At 42.2% G+C, this 20,661-nt stretch overlaps 1 protein-coding gene across 23 annotated transcripts in view; it reads left to right on the top strand.

Annotated features, from left to right (window-relative positions):
- The window catches only part of plekha6 (pleckstrin homology domain containing, family A member 6), a 166,921-nt gene extending 146,972 nt beyond the window's left edge, over nt 1-19,949 (top strand). For 22 of the 23 annotated variants that reach the window (XM_082959142.1, XM_082959145.1, XM_082959139.1 and 19 more), the window contains 4 exons: nt 8,113-8,246; nt 10,064-10,221; nt 14,808-14,915; nt 16,677-19,949. In XM_082959142.1, coding sequence (XP_082815268.1) covers nt 8,113-8,246; nt 10,064-10,221; nt 14,808-14,905 — 390 coding nt within the window. In that variant the 3' untranslated portion in view covers nt 14,906-14,915; nt 16,677-19,949. The remainder of the gene's footprint in view (nt 1-8,112; nt 8,247-10,063; nt 10,222-14,807; nt 14,916-16,676) is intronic. The other variant, XM_082959136.1, reaches the window with a different exon arrangement.
- The last annotated feature ends 712 nt before the right edge of the window (nt 19,950-20,661 follow it).

Raw genomic sequence — 20,661 nt, 5'->3', positions numbered from 1 at the left:
AATAAAATGGTGGTCCGATAATCCAGGATTATGAGGAAAAACATTAAGATCCACAACATTTATTCCATGGGACAAAACTAGGTCCAGAGTATGACTGTGGCAGTGAGTAGGTCCAGAGACATGTTGGACAAAACCCACTGAGTCGATGATGGCTCCGAAAGCCTTTTGGAGTGGGTCTGTGGACTTTTCCATGTGAATGTTAAAGTCACCAAAAATTTGAATATTATCTGCTATGACTACAAGATCCGATAGGAATTCAGGGAACTCAGTGAGGAACACTGCATATGGCCCAGGAGGCCTGTAAACAGTAGCTATAGAAAGTGAGTGAGTAGGCTGCATAGATTTCATGACTAGAAGCTCAAAAGACGAAAACGTCATTGTTTTTTTTTTTGTAAATTGAAATATGCTATCGTAAATGTTAGCAACACCTCCGCCTTTGCCGGATGCACGGGGGGTATGGTCACTAGTGTAACCAGGGGGCGAGGCCTCATTTAACACAGTAAATTCATCAGGCTTAAGCCATGTTTCAGTCAGGCCAATCACATCAAGATTATGATCAGTGATTAGTTCATTGACTATAACTGCCTTGGAAGTGAGGGATCTAACATTAAGTAACCCAATTTTGAGATGTGAGGTATCACAATCTCTTTCAATAATGGCAGGAATGGAGGAGGTCTTTATACTAGTGAGATTGCTAAAGCGAACACCGCCATTTTTAATTTTGCCCAACCTAGATCGAGGCACAGACACGGTCTCAATGGGGAAAGCTGAGCTGACTACGCTGACTGTGCTAGTGGCAGACTCCACTAAGCTGGCAGGCTGGCTCACAGACACCATTCACACAGTTTTAGAAACTTTAGGGTTTTTTCTATCCACAAGTATTAATTATATGCATATCCTAGCTTCTGAGTTTGAGTAGGAGGCTGTTTAAAATGGGCACCATTTTTTTTCAGAAATCGCTTTAGCGCCCCCTATCCTAGGGGAACGTCCAAATACCTCAGTTTTCTTTGTGCGTTCAGATCACTATCCAAAGGCATAACGCGTGAGCGCAGTACCAGAGACGAAAAGTCAAAATGTTCCATTACCGGTCGTAGAAACATGTCAAACGTTGTTTAAATCAATCCTTAGGGTATTTTTAACATAAAATGTTGATAATATTCCAGCCGGACAATAGCGTATTCATTCAAGAAGAAAAAGGAGGGGCGCACTGTCAGGCTCGCGCATCACCAAGCCCTTTGTCCTCAGGCAGTCCACTCATTGACTGAGCTACTATTCTCTGCCCAGTAACAGGATAATGATTGAAAAACTTTGTGAAGGCTGTTGACAGCCAATGGAAGCCTTAGGAAGTGCAACGTGACCCCATAGACACTGTAGTATTCTCAGATTTTTTGGGATTTTTCTCAGGTTTTTGCCTGCCATATGAGTTCTGTTATACTCACAGACATCATTCAAACAGTTTTAGAAACTTCAGAGTGTTTTCTATCCAAATCTACTAATAATATGCAAATATTTGACTCTGGGCCCGAGTATTAGGCAGTTTACTCTGGGCACGCTTTTCATCCAAAATCGAAAATACTGCCCCCTATACCCTAAAAAGCTAAAAGTTAATTTGTGGAATTTCTTTCCTTCTTAATGCATTTGAGCCAATCAGCTGTGTTGTGACAAGGTAGGGGTGGTATACAGAAAATATGCCAATTTGGTAAAAGACCAAGTCCATATTATGGCAAGAACAGCTCAAATAAGCAAAGAGAAATGACAATCCATCATTACTTTAAGACTTGAAGGTCAGTCAAACCGGAACATTTCAAGAACTTTTAAAGTTTCTTCAAGTTCAGTCACAAAAACCATCAAGCGTTATAATGAAACTGGCTCTCATGAGGACCGCCACAGGAAAGGAAGACCCAGAGTTTCCTCTGCTGCAGAGGATAAGTTCATTGGAGTTACCAGACTCAGAAATAGCAGCCCAATAAATGCTTCACAGAATTCAAGTAACAGACACATCTGAACATCAACTATTGAGTGGTCACTGCGTGAATCAGGTCTTCATAGTCGAATTGCTGCAAAGAAACCACTACCAAAAGACAGCGATAATAATAAGAGACTTGCTTGGGCCAAGAAACACGAACAATGGACATTAGACCAGTGGAAATCTGTCCTTTGGTCTGATGAGTCCAATTTAGCGATTTTTGGTTCCAGCTGCCGTGTCTTTGTGAGATGCAGAGCAGGTGAACGGATGATCTCTGCATGTGTAGTTCTCACCCTGAATCATGGAGGAAGAGGTGTGATGGTGTGGGGGTGTTTTGCTGGTGACACTGTCTGTGATTGTTTTTTTTATTCAAGGCATGCTTAACCAACATGGCCACCACAGCGTTCTGCAGTGATACACACCATCCCATCTGGTTTGCTCTTGTGGGACTATCATTTGTTTTTCAACAGGACAATGACCCAACACACCTCCAGGCTGTGTAAGGGCTATGTAAGGGTGGCTATGGAACCCTGACCTGTTCACCGGACGTGCTACCTGTCCCAGACCTGCTGTTTTCAACTCTCTAGAGACAGCAGGAGCGGTAGAGATACTCTGAATAATCAGCTATGAAAAGCCAACTGACATTTACTCATGAGGTGCTGACCTGTTGCACCCTTGCACAACCACTGTGATTATTATTATTTGACCCTGCTGGTCATCTATAAACATTTGAACATCTTGGCCATGTTCTGTTTTAATCTTCACCAGGCACAGCCAGAGGGCTGGCCACCCCTCATAGCCTGGTTCCTCTCTAGGTTTCTTCCTAAGTTCTGGCCTTTCTAGGGAGTTTTTCCTAGCCACCGTGCTTCTACACGTGCATTGCTTGCTGTTCGGGGTTTTAGGCTGGGTTTCTGTACAGAACTTTGATATATCAGCTGATGTAAGAAGGGCTTTATAAATACATTTGATTTAATTTGATATGATATTTCACCAAGAAGGAGAGTGATGGAGTGCTGCATCAGATTAACTGGCCTCCACAATCACCCGAGCTCAACCCAATTGAGATGGTTTGGGATGAGTTGGACTGCAGAGTTTAAAAAAAAGAAAAACATTTACAATAGCGACCAGGCCAAGATTAAGTAAAGCAGTGCGCAAAAACAACAACAGAGAGTTAGTTACACATGGGATAAACAAACGTAAAGTCAATAACACAATATAAAATCTGTATACAGTGTGTGCAAATGAAGTAAGGAGGTAAGGCAATAAATAGGCCATAGTGGCGAAGTAATTACAATTTATCAATGGAGTGATAGATGAGGATGTGCAAGTAGAAATACTGGTGTGCAAAAGAGCAGAAAAAAATAAAAAAAATATGGGGATGAGGCAGGTAATTGGTTAGATGGGCTATTTTTAGAGATGGGCTGTGTACAGCGGCAGCAATCGGTAAACTGCTCTGACAGCCGATGCTTGACGTTAGTGAGGGAGATATAAGTTTCCAGCTTCAGGGATTTTTGCAATTCATCCCAGTCATTGGCAGCAGAGAACAAGAAGGAAAGGCGTCCAAAGCAGGTGTTGGCTTTGAGGATGACCAGTGAAATATACCTGCTGGAGCACGTGCTACGGGTGGGTGTTGGTATGGTGACCAGTGAGCTGAGATAAGGCACATCTTTACCTAGCAAAGACTTATAGATGACCTGGAGCCAGTGGGTTTGGCGACGAATACGTAGCAAGGACCAGCCAACGAGAGCATACAGGTCGCAATGTTGGGTAGTATATGGGGCTTTGGTGACAAAACAGATGGCACTGTGATAGACTGCATCCAATTTGCTGAGTAGAGTGTTGAAGGCTATTTCGTAAAGGACATCGCCGAAGTCAAGGATCGGCAGTATAGTCAGTTTTACGAGGGTATGTTTGGCAGCATGAGTGAAGGAGGCTTTTTTGAGAAATAGGAATCTGATTCTAGATTTAATTTTGGATTGGAGATGCTTAATATGAGTCTGGAAGAGAGTTTACAGTCTAGCCAGACACGTAGGTATGGTTGTCCACATATTCTAAGTCTGAACTGTCCAGAGTAGTGATGCTAGGCGGGCGGGCGGGTGCGGGCAGCGATCGGTTGAAGAGCATGCATTTAGTTTTACTAGCGTTTAAGAGGAGTTGGACACCACGGAATGAGTGTTGTATGGCATTGAAGCTTGTTTGGAGGTTTGTTAGCACAGTGTCCAAAGAAGGGCTAGATGTATACAGAATGGTGTCATCTGCATAGAGGTGGGTCAAAGAATCAGCAAGAGCGACATCATTGATACAGTTGAATTTGGTAGTTTACAGACACTTAGGTTGTGGTCATTAAAACTCGTTTTTCAACCACACCACACATTTCTTGATAACAAACTATAGTTTTGGCAAGTCAGTTAGGACATCTACTTTGTGCTTGACACAAGTAATTTTTCCAACAATTGTTTACAGACAAATTATTTAACTTATAATTCACTGTATCACAATTCCAGTGGGTCAGAAGTTTACATACACTAAGTTGACTGTGCCTTTAAACAGCTTGGAAAATTCCAGAAAATATTGTCATGGCTTTAGAAGCTTCTGATAGGCTAATTGACATAATTTGAGTCAATTGGAGGTGTACCTGTGGATGTATTTCAAGGCCTACCTTCAAACTCAGTGCCTCTTTGCTTGACATCATGGGAAAATCAAAAGAAATCAGCCAAGACCTCAGAAAAATAATTGTAGACCTCCACAAATCTGGTTCATCCTTGGGAGCAATTTCTAAACGCCTGAAGGTACCATGTTCATCTGTACAAACAATAGTATGCAAGTATATACACCATGGGACCACGCAGCCGTCATACCGCTCAGAAAGGAGACGCGTTCTGTCTCCTAGAGACGAACGTGCTTGGCCAGGTCGATGAAGACGGCTGCGCAGTACTGTTTTTTATCGATGGTGGTTATGATATCATTTAGGACCTTGAGCGTGGCTGAGGTGCACCCGTGACCAGCTCGGAAACCGGATTGCATAGCAGAGAAGGTACGGTGGGATTTGAAATGGTCGGTGATCTGTTTGTTCACTTGGCTTTCGAAGACTTTAGAAAGGCAGGGCAGAATGAATATTGGTCTGTAACAGTTTGGGTCTAGAGTGTCTCCCCCTTTGAAGAGGGGGATGACCGCGGCGACTTTCCAATCTGGGCCAGTTGCTGTGGGGGATACAGAGCTGTTGGCCGGGGTTGGGGTAGCCAGGTGGGAAGCGTGGCCAGCCGTAGAGAAATGCTTCTTGAAATTCTCAATTATCGTGGATTTATCGGTGGTGACAGTGTTTCCTAGCCTCAGTGCAGTGGGCAGCTGAGAGGAGGTGCTCTTATTCTCCATGGACTTTACAGTGTACCACATTTTTGGGGAAATTAGTGCTGCAGGATGCAAATTTCTGTTTGAAAAAGCTAGCCTTTGCTTTCCTAACTGACTTTGTATAGTGGTTCCTGACTTCCCTGAAAAGTTGCATATCGCGGGGACTATTCGAAGCTAGTGCAGTGGGCCGCAGGATGTTTTTGTGCTGGTCAAGGGCAGTCAAGTCTGGAGTGAACCAAGGGCTATATCTGGTCTTAGTTCTAAAAAAAATGTGAAAGTTGCATGCTTATTTAAGATGGTGAGGAAGGCACCTTTGAAGAACAACCAGGCATCCTCTACTGATGGGATGAGGTCGATTTAGAAAGGCCTGCTCGCAGAAGTGTTTTAGGGAGCTTTTGACAGTGATGAGGGGTGGTCGACCGTGGACCCATAACGGACGCAGGCAAGGAGGCAGTGATCGCTGAGATCCTGGTTGAAAACAGCAGAGTTTTATTTAGAGGGCAAGTTGGTCAGGATGATATCTATGAGGGTGCCCATGTTTACGGATTTGGGGTTGTACCTGGTAGGTTCCTTGATCATTTTTGTGAGATTGTGGGCATCTGGTTTAGATTGTAGGACGGCCAGGGTGTTAAGCGAAGAGTGAAGGAAAAGCAGCCAACAAGTGCTCAGCATATGTGGAAACTCCTTCAAGACTTTTGGAAAAGCATTCCAGGTGAAGCTGGTTGAGAGAATGCCAAGAGTGTGCAAAGCTGTCATCAAGGCAAAGGGTGGCTACTTTGAAGAATCTAAAATCTATTTTGATTTGAATAACACTTTTTTGGTTACTACATGATTCCATGTATGTTATTTCATAGTTTTGATGTCTTCACTATTATTCTACAATGTCGAAAATAGTAAAGAATTAAGAAAAATCTTTGAATGAGTAGGTGTGTATCCAAACTCTTGACTGGTACTGTATATACAGTGCATTCGGAAAGTTTTCATACCCCTTGACTTTTCCACATTTTGTTACATTACAGCCTTTTTCTAAAATTGATTAAAAAAAAAAAATCTCATCAATCTACATACAATACCCAATAATGACAAAGCAAAAAAGTTTTTAGACTGAAATATCACATTTACATAAGTATTCAGACCTTTTACTCATTACTTTGTTGAAGCACTTTTGGTAGCGATTACAGGTTAAGTCTTCTTGGGTATGGCGCTACAAGCTTGGTGCACCTGTATTTGGGGAGTTTCTCCCATTCTTCTCTGCAGATTCTCTCAAGCTCTGTCAGGTTGGATGTGGAGTGTCTCTGCACAGCTATTTTCAGATCTCTTCAGCGATGTTCAATCGGGTTCAAGTCCGGACTCTGGCTGGGCCACTCAAGGACATTTAGAGACTTGTCCCGAAGCCACTCCTGCGTTGTCTTGGCTGTGTGAACTGAACAAAAATGTAAATCTAACATGTAAAGTAGCGGTCCCATTTTTCATGAGCTGAAATAAAAGATTTGTTTACATCATTGTTAGTGAGCATTTCTCCTTTGCCAAGCTAATCTATCCACGTGACAGTTGTGGCATATAAAGAAGCTGTTTAAACAGCATGATCCTTACACAGGTGCACCTTGTGCTGGGGACAATAAAAGGCCACTCTATAATGTGCAGTTTTGTCACACAACACAATTCCACAGATGTCTGAAGTTTTGAGGGAGCTTGCAATTGGCATGCTGACTGCAAGAATGTCCAACAGAGCTCTTGCCAGATAATTGAATGTTCATTTCTCTACCACAAGCCACCTCCAAAGTCATTTGCAGTCCATCCAACCGGCCTCACAACTGCAGACCACGTGTAACCACGTCAGTCCATGACCTGCACATCCTGCTTCTTAAGGATGGGCTTATTTCAGGCAAAGTGAGGGCTGCCCTTGGAGCAGCAAACTACCTTGGTGCCAATATGGAGCCGATGAGCAAAGGTGCATTGGCACAATGTGGGTAGTCTACATGGGTCCAATGTTTTAACCATAACTTGTTTGCTGGGAAAAGATTAGCTTATTTCATGCAAAGTGAAGGCTGCCCTCACAAGATATGGGCTGCCCACACTGGGACACACTTGGGCAATGCCTTCGGGGCCAATGTGGATTCGATGATGAAAGGCACATGGGCCCAATGTGGGCAGCCTACTTGAGGCCAATATTTTAGCCTGCATTGTGTTAATCTGGACATGTTTGCTGGGATAGTGCTTAATGCAAAGTTAATGAAACACTTTGATAACAGCCTGAAGCGATTTCAGTAACACTTCATTCTGTAGTGCTGTCTCAGATGGTAATTGTTTGGTTTTTCAAAATGACATGGTAATTGCTAGGTTTTATATGAACAATAAATTCTCTAGCAACTGCTTTAGTGGACATTCCTGCAGTCAGCATGCCAATTGAAAGCTTCCTCAAAACTTCAGACATTTGTGGCATTGGGTTGTGTGACAAAACAGCTCATTTTAGAGTGTCCTTTTGTTGTCCCCAGTGCAAGGTACATCTGTGTAATGATCATGCTGTTTAATGAGCTTGTTGATATGCCACACTTGTCAAGTGGATGGATTATCTTGGCAAAGGAGAAATGCTCACTAACAGGGATGTAAACAAATTCGTGCACAACATTTTAGAGAAATATGCTTTTTGTGTGTATGGAACATTTCTGGGATCTTTTATTTCAGCTCATGAAAAATGGAACCAACACTTTACATGTTGCGTTTATATTTTGTTCAGTATAAATGGCCCATAAAGTAAAAGGTTACAAAACCTCCTCTGATATGTGTGGTGTCCTCAGCTTTGTGCTCCAGACAAGGTTCTGATCCCGGAGCGCTACCTGGATGTGGAGCCCAACACTCCTCTCAGCCCAGAGGAGCAGAAGGAGAAACAGAAGAAAGTAGAGAGGATCAAGACTCTCATTGCCAAATCAAAGTAAGTACAGACACCACAAACTACTGTTCAACACGCCGCTCACTCACACATAGAGTGAGGGAAAAAAGTATTTGATCCCCTGCTGATTTTGTACGTTTGCCCACTGACAAAGAAATTAGCAGTCTATAATTTTAATGGTATGTTTATTTGAACAGTGAGAGACAGAATAACAACAAAAATATCCAGAAAAACTAATGTCAAAAATGTTATAAAATGATTTGCATTTTAATGAGGGAAATAAGTATTCTGGCTCCCAGGTGTCTTTTATACAGGTAATGAGCTGAGATTAGGAGCACACTCTTAAAGGGAGTGCTCCTAACCGCAGCTTGTTACCTGTAAAAAAGACACCTGTCCACAGAAGCAATCAATCAATCAGATTCCAAACTCTCCACCATGGCCAAGACCAAAGAGCTCTCCAAGGATGTCAGGGACAAGATTGTAGACCTACACAAGGCTGGAATGGGCTACAAGATCATCGTCAAGCAGCTTGGTGAGAAGGTGACAACAGTTGGTGCGATTATTCGCAAATGGAAGAAACACAAAAGACCTGTCAATCTCCCTCGGCCTGGGGCTCCATGCAAGATCTCACCTCGTGGAGTTGCAATGATCATGAGAACGGTGAGGAATCAGCCCAGAACTACACGGGAGGATCTTGTCAATGATCTCAAGGCAGCTGGGACCATAGTCACCAAGAAAACAATTGGTAACACACTACGCCGTGGACTGAAATCCTGCAGCACCCGCAAGGTCCCCCTGCTCAAGAAAGCACATATACATGCCCGTCTGAAGTTTGCCAATGAACATCTGAATGAGTCAGAGGACAACTGGGTGAAAGTGTCTTGGTCAGATGAGACCAAATGGAGCTCTTTGGCATCAACTCAACTCGCTGTGTTTGGAGGAGGAATGCTGCCTATGACCCCAAGAACACCATCCCCACCGTCAAACATGGAGGTGGAAACATTATGCTTTGGGGGTGTTTTTCTGCTAAGGGGACAGGACAACTTCACCGCATCAAAGGGACGATGGACGGGGCCATGTACCGTCAAATCTTGGGTGAGAACCTCCTTCCCTCTGCCAGGGCATTGAAAATGGGTCGTGGATGGGTATTCCAGCATGAGAGTGACCCAAAACACACTGCCAAGGCAACAAAGGAGTGGCTCAAGAAGAAGCACATTAAAGTCCTGGAGTGGCCTAGCCAGTCTCCAGACCTTAATCCCATAGAAAATCTGTGGAGGGAGCTGAAGGTTCGAGTTGCCAAACGTCAGCCTCAAAATCTTAATGACTTGGACAAGATCTGCAAAGAGGAGTGGGACAAAATCCCTCCTGAGATGTGTGCAAACCTGGTGGCCAACTACAAGAAACGTCTGACCTCTGTGATTGCCAACAAGGGTTTTGCCACCAAGTACTAAGTCATGTTTTGCAGAGGGGGTCAAATACGTATTTCCCTCATTAAAATGCAAATCATTTTATAACATTTTTGACATGCGGTTTTCTGGATTTATTTGTTCTTATTCTGTCTCTCACTGTTCAAATAAACCTACCATTAAAATGATAGACTGATAATTTCTTTGTCAGTGGGCAAACGTACAAAGTCAGCAGAGGATCAAATACTTTTTTCCCCTCACTGTATGTACAGTAGTGTATTTACTCAGATTTTGGCTAAACTTTCTCTCTGATCCATCTTCTGTTTCACATAAGTTTTATGAAATACCACATGTTCTGTATTAAAAGTTATAATTTAATCTCCTTTCTCTTGCTCTCTTTGTCACACTTTCTCCCTCCCCTTTCTCCCCTGCCACCTCTCCCTCTCCCTCCAGTCTCCAGAATGTGGTTCCCCTATTGGACGGTCCTACTGAGGGGGGCGGTCCTCATCACCAGGGCAACCCAGAGCAGAAGATCCAGGAGCAGGAGAAGAGGATCGAGATCTCCTGTGCTCTGGCCGCCGAGGCCTCGCGACGCTCCCGCCTGCTCTCCGGTGAGGACGCCTCAGCCGCCTGCCGCTCCACTGCCACCACCCCAACCACCCTGTCACCACGGTTACTGCCTTCACAGTTACCGTTGCCCACCCCGACCGTGGCCCTGTCGCCCCCCTGCCACTGAGGGGACCCCCAGCGATGACAGGCGATGTGTTGCTGCAACACCTCCCCCTTCCTCCAAAACCCCTTCCCTCCTCCCCTCTATGACACACATTTCCTCTACCAATCACTGAAATGTTCAATCCCTCTCCTGTTTGCAACACACTTAACACTCAACATCAATGATAGCTTTTTAGGGGTTAAATTGGAGGTGAACATAGTGGAACTGCCTTGTTCGAAAGAAAAATATTTTGATAAAATATATACAGTAATTAAAAAAAAAACATTTCTAAGGCCCAGTTTCATGAAGAATAAATTCCCAATATAACCCCTAGTTACATCTCACTGTCAAAAGTCTGCAAAATATCCGCTGCTTAAAACCAGCCAACCACAATCCTTCACTCCCTCATTGTCTGCTGTACTGCAATATACTCCACTATCCACTGTCCACTACTCAACCACTACCTAACCCAAGCCAACCACACCCTCAGTTCCTCACCGTGTGCAGTAGTGTACACCTGGGTGTTTTCACTAGAAACCAAAGGAAGCAAATGGGATGAAACGGGGAGGGACTTACCTGAATATGTCTAATAAGCAACTCTCGTTATCTTTGTGGTACATTTTCCATTACAAAACATTTTGGTAGAGCTTGCAACACAGTGCATTAATGAAGAAAAAAACTGGTCACAGTTACACTCATTGCTATTCAAGCATCTGTATTCACTCCTACAAAAAGGGTTCATAAACCTTGCCATTTCACAGGGCATGCCAAGACAATGCCACATGTTACCTGTCCCTGTCCCCAGAGCAATAGATTAGCAGAGATATGATCAGCTCAGATGAACCAAGATTTAGAATCTGTAATGTCGCCATGTTACCACCAAGCGTTCTAAGATGATCACGTTCCATTGAGAAATCCAAATAAGAATGGCATTGTTGTGGAACGTATGGTGCCAGCAGGGAAGATAGTTTACCAAACTGTTATCTCTAGCTCTGGCTGTCTCGCTGTCTGTTTCACTAGTCCACTTCTGTCCATGGGATGCATGTTTGACCACAATATTGTTTTGGACATTTGTTTTAGGACTCACACCCAACTGAGAATTCTTCTCAATGCATTCTCAATTGACACTGATGAAGATTTTATCTGAAGTGCATTACAGGGGCTTGGAAACACGAGGACGTATCAACATTTGGAAAATAATGAGTAGGACAACCTTTTATCATCATTGTGATGTTGCCAGATTGCCTTTAGATGCAGTTGCACAGCATCGGATTTCAGCTAGCTAACATTAGCATTGCTGCATTTGATGAACTTTGCTAGCTAATGGCAACATTTCCATTCTTTTAAAGTACATTTGACGACATCATAATGGTGATAAAGTTGTTTCCTACTATTTATTTGCCTACTTTAGCAATGTCATCATATTTCCAGGCCACTATAGTGTACTTTAGATGAAACAGTCGTTAGCCCCTCTTCAGAGTGACTGTACTCCAGGAGCGGTTTGCACCAGTTGTGCATAAAAAAGTTGGTCTTAAATGCTAGTTCGAGCGTAGATACGTCCGACTTTGGGAACAGTATTTACACTTGTTGCACCCCACCCCCCCCCCCAATTTTTTTTTTGTCGTAGCTAAATCCGGCATAAGCAATGAGCGTTCATTAGATGTGATGCTTCATAATGATGGTTGCTAGGCAGCGCCTGTTACTAGGCTGTTACCATTTTTGTGGCAGTTCGAAACTTTGCCAGGCATGTCCCATCACTTCGTAAAGCCCACCACTATGCATGCATGTTTTCTTAACGACAACTGGCTGGATGAATTAATAATTGCTGTGAAAATGAATATCACTGAATTACAAAAATATTGGAATAAAGTATGCTAATGCCATTGAAGGCATTTATCATATTGTAATGAAACAGGCAGGGAGCAGGCCTCAAACCCTCGACCTTCTAGCCCGAAATCCAGCACGCAATCGACTGTGCCCCAAAAGCATGTTCATGCGGCAGAGTCGATATCCGCGCTTATAAACCCAGACTCGTTACACTATTATTGCTTACTGAAATTAATTCAAACAACTGTTTTAAATACTTTAAAGCAATAGCCGTGTGTGGTCAACTATAATTTCAGCAACGTTATGATTGGGACAGTCTTATCACGCTGCACTGAGACAAGACTTGTATTGATAAATCAATAAATGTCATATTTTTGTTTTCACGGAATCTCCATTTCGATATTTGGTTACAATTAGACTTGGAAAATGTTTGCGAAATTGAGGTGAGTGTTTTCATGATGATAATCTTTAGTCTAGTTTGCTCGTCAAACAGTGTTATCAGAACATTTTGCTAGCATGTTATGTAGCCTATGACAGGCCAGTCTAACAGGTGGATTAATTTGCCAAGGCTACATCCCGACTAAAAGCCCTTGACTTGTCTGATAATCAATGTGATTTTGTTTCAAACAATCTCAGTCTATATAGTTGGTTATTTGATCTCTGGCTGGGCAAATTACTGGAGGTGGCAGCTTATCTATTATACTGAACAAAAATATAAACACAACATACAACAATTTTACTGAGTTACAGTTCATATATGGAAATCAGTCAATTGTAATAAATTAATTAGGCCCTAATGTATGGATTTCACATGACTGGGCAGGGGCACAGCCATGGGTGGACCTTGGCCCACCCACTTGAGAGCCAGATCAACCCACTGGGGAGCCTGCCCCAGCCAATCAGGATTATTTTTTTCCCACAAAAGGGCATAATTACAGACAGAAATACATTTTAGTGGCCTTTTATTGTCCCCAACCCATGGCGCACCTGTGTAAGGATCATGCTGTTTAATCAGCTTCTTTATATGGATTATCTTGACAAGCATAACATGCTCACTAACAGGGAAGTAAACAAATTTGTGCACAAAATGTATGCAAAATTAGCTTTTTGTGCATAATGGAAAATGTCTGGTATCTTTTATTTCAGCTCATTAAACATGGGATCAACACTTCACATGCTGCATTTATATTTTTGTTTAGTGTAGATTGACAATACCTGCTCAGATACATTTAGCATGATATAATGTAGCATAAATCAAGTGTATTATTTTGCTATTGACTCGCGTATAGGCATCTCTAAAAGCCTGCGGAGGTTCTATACCCAGGAGTAGCTCACAGAAGGACTTACGCCAAGGTGGTCCAACAGGTAGAATTTTTAGGTCCTGCATAGAGCACATTTTAATTCAGAGTTGCGACCCACTTAGGGAAAGGGGAATACCTAGTCAGTTGTACAACTGAATGCATTCAACTGAAATGTGTCTTTCGCATTTAACCCAACCCCTCTGAATCAAAGAGGTGCGGGGGGCTGCCATAACCGACATCCATGTCTTTGGCGCCCGGGGAACAGTGCCTTGCTCAGGGGCAGAACAACAGATTTACACCTTGTCAGCTCGGGGTTTCGATCCAGCAACCTTCGATTACTGGCCCAACTCTCTAACCACTAGGCTACCTACCACCCAACTGGAGCAATCGCCCCAGTAGCCCTTTGGGCACCAATATGGTGGAGGAATCTTAAGAACATTCATAACAATGGCATGACGTGACTGAGTGATGGAGGTGCAACCCATGAATAGTGAGATCGACAGAGTTTCCATTTGCTGAAAACTACAGCACAATTTCTCACTGCTTACTACATATCACTATCTCTGTCTCTACCCTACCCACAACCAACCACATATCACTTATGCATAGTCATCACAGATTATGATAATGGGAAATTGAACATAAACTTGTCAATGTAAAGTGATGAGCTGAAGGAAAACAAATCTGTTTTTTTTATGAAGTCTTATAGGACTATTAAGTATTCAATCATACTGTGTGCTGCCTGCTGTCAGTCGCGGTCATTACATGGTCATGAAACCATACCTTTGAGCATGCGTCACCCTAGACTGGACAGATACTGTTATTGTCCAGCTGCACAGAGTTCAGTACAAACCAAGTATCTGTTACGCTGCTGCTGCCAGATAGCAGACTTTATTTTATCTTTGCGTCCAGAAAAGCACTTTGCAAAATGTTCAACTATATTATCTTTTTAGTCATAATATCCTATCCACATATATTCTGCAAGTTTACCTAAATGGTGTTACTTACGTTCATGCTTTCTGTGTTTACAAGTATTTACTTTGTAAATTGAATCTAGGTAAACTGTTTAATTTACTAAAGTGTTCTGAATGAGTGTAGCCAAACTCCAGATCCAGGTGTAACAATTTTATCCTTGTTACATTCTCTTGCTTCCTCAGTACAAAGCTATACAGGCTTAGCACCATATCCCTACAGATGTATCCCCACAAGCATAACCATATCCTGTTATGCTTGTGGGGTGGAGTGAGTGCACAGTCCTCCCTGTCGTAGCTGCCTCAAACCTTTATTATTGCTTTACACCTTCATGTTTTGCTATTTGTTTTGCTCGTTCTCACCTCACACCCCCATTCCATTCCAGCCCAGTGCGCCCCCAGCCCCCCCGCCTCCCCGACCAACCTGGCCCCTCCCCCGTCCTCCACCGACTTCTCCGACTCCGTTCACATCATGAAGGTGTGAGTCTGTGAAGGTGAGTCCCCGCCCACCAACCACACCTGCCACCCCCTCCCTCCCTCCCTCCCTCCTCACCCCCTCTCTGGTCCCCTCCTCCTACCTCACACCCCCTCCTTCACCTCTCCTGGTTTGGGCAGGACTCTTAGTTTTTCACTCATGTGATGTCTTGACCAATGGCAGCAAGTGGAAATTGTATTGCTATCTGCTTTACTAAATTGTTTTATTAACTGGAAAATAGTTCAGAATGCTCTCAATGAACAGTGCTAACACAATATTTATGTTTACTATACCGAAATAACCGTATGACAATCGTATATTACTACCAGTCCTTGTCCACGTACTGTACACATTTCAAGGTACAGAAACGATTAATCAGTAAAATATCCCTTGAAGATTTGTGGAGGCCCCTGAAGTCGGGATTATCTGTCTCTCAGTTTGTGCTGATGTAGAAAACGGAGAGGAAGTGAGACTGAAGTGACTCTGTTAGAGAGAGTGAAGACAGCTGACTCAGATGTGAAGTTATCTACCCTGTACTTGTACACAGGGTTAAGTTAGTAGTGTTAAGCAGGGGCAATTCAGGATGGGGCCTTTGCCATGGACCAGTCAATTTAGAGCTATATTCTTTGAATGAAGCCAGGCTGCCACGTCCAACACATACTCAGAAATACATGCCAGTAATGATAAACTGCTGTTTCAGACTTTGTAGCGAACAGCCATCACATTAAACTAATAGGAGGATCACGCTTCCTGTCAGCACCATTTAGACAAGCAGGGGTCAAATATCAGATCATTTTTGTCATTTTTCATTAGTTTATGTGCTTGGTTATGACCATAATCCTTACTAAGAACACGGTCCTGTCATTCCTGGACAAAAACGTACACCTCACAAACGATCCTGATTTACTTCCCTGCATTGTGTTTGACAAAAACAACTTGAGATATTGGCAAAAACATCTTGAGATATCCGCCTTACTTTTAAACATTGGTAGGGTCACACATGGCCCTTCCCAAAACCCAGGTGCACAAATGGCACAACAATGCAATACCTTAAAAGAGCTGGAAGTCCTTGGGTAGTATCTTCAGTTCCAACCTATTGTCTTTCTGCTTGACTTACGGTGTTCAGGGTCTGTTGTCTGCATACTCACACCAAACATAGTTTTATTCTAAATGTATTATATAAAGCGACGGTCATACTTCAATGACTTTCTATTACCATTGTTGTTGTTTTCAAGCTGATGTTAGTTAATGAAATGAAATTCTATTGGTCACATACATATGGTTAGCAGATGTTAATGCGAGTGTAGCGAAATGCTTGTGCTTCTAGTTCCGACAGCAGTAATATCTAACAAGTAAAGTTGTATCTTGTGAAAAGCACCATTGTGGACTTGTACTCAAATTGCAACCATGCACAGGACGTTCAGTGGAAAATTACTCAAGTCGACGTTGCACTGCAGCTTTCTCAGCCTTGTTGTAACATCTTAAACATAACAGGGGCACATCCTGTACTCAACGACAGGATCCTCAGCAGTGATTGGTACAATCTGGCCTGGAGTGGTTTACCAAAATGAGGCAGCACAGAGAGTTGTCCTGTGGTCAAATAAGCATTTAGAGAGTCACACAAACAAATAGTAGAAAGGGAACTCATCTGAGTCTGGAAACATTTCCTTTCTCTGCTTTCAACTTTCATTGTGTCTTTGTTTGACGGTTTTGTAAAAGTGAGTTTTACTGGGATTAAAGTATGTTTTCTCTCTCTCATCTCTCTCTCTTTCATCTCTAGCTCAAGCTCTGGCTGCCGTCAAGTTTGACGGAGCGTCCTTCTGAGGATCCACTGGAATATAAAGAAAATGCCCAAAGAAACTGGTTATATTTAGAAACTGGTTAATCTCCCAGACCACCTGCCCGCCGGTGTATAAACCCAATGACCTCCATAACAACACAACAGGAAACATGAAGCTGTCACAGGAAGTTTGGGAAGTTGGCCAGCTGAGGACTTTTTCAAAGCAAACAGACTATGATGGAGGCCCACACCTCCCACCACAAGGGGGTCTATAACGGCACCCTCCACTCTCCCTCTATCATTCACCACACTTACACAATTCTTCTTAGTCTAGGCTTGGCAGAAAATAGCTTCTCTATAAGGGCAGGTAACACAAACAAAACAAATGCAAATAAAACACAATGCTGTAATTTTTCACTATTTTGGGGATGATGCGTTTAACACAGCATTTGATACTACTAAGCTAGCCAGAAACCAGGGGGTGTATATAGCACTCAAACATGCTCTCCTCCATGCTACACTGACAGTGAGACTGTTTCGACAGTTTTTCTCCGTTACTCAGCTCAGGAAAGGTGTATGCTATAGAGAGATTAGAAGGACCACAGAGACTAGAAGCCCAGGACAGTAGAGTTCTGTGACTGAACGGTTCAGGAGGGAACTTATCGTATGTGATGCACGGATCTCTGTAAAATGAAGAGGGATTAGGACTGCCGGAGCTGGACTTCAGGAAGAGGGACTGGGGAGTGAGAGCTTCTTATTGGTGCAGAGAGCAGTAGAACCAATCAGAGGCTGATTTTACAGTGTAACAGGAAATGGTCACAGAGGAGGAGGTGGACAGATGGTAGTTCAAGAGACATAAAAAGAGATAGGAGTGGGAACAGTAACATAACACAGGGTTTCCCAAACACGATCCTGGGGCCCCCCTGGGTGGACATTTTGGTTTTTGCCCTAGCACTACACAGCTGATTCAGGATCGAGTTTGGGGAAACCCTGACACAGCAGGAAATGCAGTTTTGTCTCTGATTGGCCCCCAGGTCATTGTTTCAAACTCAGTTAAACAGCTTTTGACCTTCGACTTCCTGGCATCGTCTTCAGAGGCCATTAGTGGGAGAGCTGTACTGTATGAAAGCACCCCCCCCCCCCAATCCAGTGGTCGCAGGACATTGGTGTACAGCAGTGCTTGCATGAGTCTCCCTCGATTCCTTCCAACACCTCTCATACACCTATTGAACACCTAACCCACTGTGACGCCTGCCTCCCAACCCTTTCTCCAGGCTAGGCTACACCCCCTCTGTCCCCTTTCCGTCCTACACCCAGGGCTGGTTGGGACCTATATGCGTATGTGTGTGACTGTCTGCAGGAAAACCTATCCTGCCTCACTCTGAAACCACTGTTAGTTCTCTGGTAACTGTGTGTCTTGATGTGAGTACAGCCCACACACCATTGGCATTAAAGCCATTGGGCTCCTCTTAGTTCTCTCACTGCTATAAGACCTTACTTCAGTGGTACAGTATGTCAACAGATGTGTAGATAAAATCTCTCTATATCTACATTTTTATATATATATATATATATATATATATATATATATATATATACAGTACAGTATATAGTATGTGGAAAGACGTCAGTAAAAAAAAAAAGAAGTGACCTTAGAATAAGTCTGCTAGTTGAAACACTTGTTTGTGTTAAGATGGGCCAGCAACTTGCATCACAGCCAACTTACAGTGTGTGCATATCAGAAAGCTAAATGCATCCTACATGTATCATATCCCTAATATTATACAGTGCTATGTTGAAGACTGAACCTTTTTAGCATATAGAGACGGTTTATTCTGATCAATACGTTTTTACCTCTCAAAATACATCTAATTATTTTTCTATGAACCATCACTTCTAACGTGATCAACCACTTTGGCTGAGACAGATAGACGCATAAATATATAGACATATTGCTGTCCTGGTCAGGGTTGGAGGAAGTCATATATTATACACATATATGACAAGTCACTCCACATTCTAAGTGGAGGATGTATCATGGTGCAGTTATGGGCAACATACTCGTCCTCCTCCTGTCCTCTAATATAAGTTGCTGACCCATCCTTTGCATTTTGGCTGTCTCTTAGTAAGGAACATTTGTTTGTCAGTCGATCACTGTTAGTGTCTCCAGATTTAACCTGTGGCCTCTGAAAGCGCAGCCCTTTTTATTTCTGTCTTCATTCCTCCCTCACAATCCACCCATCTCTCCCTCTCTGTCTTTTTCCCCCCATCCATTCGTTTCTCCCCCTTTTGTCATATTCGCTCAGAGGCAATGTTGTGTCTGTACAAGAAGATATCTTTCTTCAGACTCAAGCCACCATGTTTGAAGGCAAGTGAAACATTTGTGTACACAGCAGATTATTAAAAAAAAAAGTCTGAAGAAAATAGTTATATTTTTTTCTTGTTTGAGAAAGGGACAACTAAGGTCAAAAGATGCAGTACATATTTTTTTAGACTCATGGGTATTTGATGACTAAAATAAGGTTTCAGCCGACAGGTTACATTTTTAGCATGTAATCAGGAATGTTTTGCGTTTTTCACAATATTGGGGGAAAATGATTATTGCTAAAATATTTTTTTAAGTTGCTTTTAAGATTTGTCTTGAAGGCCCTGGTTTAAAGATGATTTTGAAAATATTGGTATTTTTGGAACAATTGGCCTCATGTGTTGAGAAACACAAAACAGCCAAATACGGGGTGTCCAATATTTGATAAAAAATGTAGCATTTATGGCTAATAATGATGTGGAAAGATTTAGCACATTGGTCTATGTACATATTTCCCATTTCAAGTACGTATATCTTAATAATAACATCAACTGTTGCTATTTTGGCGAAAATACACAAAATGCTTGAACTATGCAAATAAAAAAGTGAAAAATCATATGCTTGCTTTAGGAAAACCTTCTTGCAATAAAGTGAATGTATACAAATATATACAGTATGTGTTTCTCTTTAGATGTTTTCTGAATATTCCGCCGTACTTTCTAAGAAAAATTATAATCATAGATATTATTACCGTTATTGTTTTGATTATGTTATTGATGTTGAGTATCACTGCCAAAATAATTATAATACTGATCATCATACTTTCTGTCTGTTATATTAATAGACCTTTACTAACAATATCATAAGGACTCATATTATATCATAAGGACTCTTATATTATATCATATGGACTTTGTTATATTCTATTCTATGTGTATGTCTGGATAAATAAACCTGAATATATCATGTAGACTTTGAAGACTGGATGTGTGGAAAACACAGTATGAAATCAACTGTCATTTGACTTTCAGTATTCCTTTGAAAAAATGTATTCTGTGTCTCGTACAAATTTGACTGAAAGATGATCACAATGGAGACCCAAGTTCGGAGGTTAGAGGTCAAACCCATCATTGACATGGTGAAATTATGGGGCTCGCGTGGAGAACACTTTCTGGACTGTGCTATATGGTCAACGATACTGGACTTCATAGGTAACTCATTTACAACCTCCAATAAAGTATATTTGAAATATAAGGTAAAGCTATCATCTGTTTGTTCTTACTGGCATGGGTAGCCTAGTGGTAGCGTTTGGCAAACTCCAACTTTTAAACTTCTATTGAAAGATCACAATTTTATATCTAGCAACAACAACAACAAATTCCCCCCAAAAATGTTATTGTCAAAGAAATGTGTTGCAAACACATAGATTAGTATGCCAAACTCTGTTCAGTGGCAGTCCAAACACCAATACTAGCATCCTAAATTGTCTGCCATTTGAGTATTAGAAAAATAGTATGTGACATTTCAATGTCATAATCATTTTGGCTTCTCATGTAGTATGAATGCATTGTAAACTTTTCTGGAATTTCACACCCACAGTACATTCAAACCTGCTTTAGTAGGATTTGAAGTTAACTGAATATCTGATAAGCTTGCTGTTGTTGAGCAGCAAATTCATAT

This window comes from Salmo salar, chromosome 12 (assembly GCF_965601325.2).
Source record: "Salmo salar chromosome 12, fSalSal1, whole genome shotgun sequence".
NCBI lineage: Eukaryota > Metazoa > Chordata > Actinopteri > Salmoniformes > Salmonidae > Salmo > Salmo salar.
This window is presented reverse-complemented; position numbering and strand designations above follow the sequence as displayed.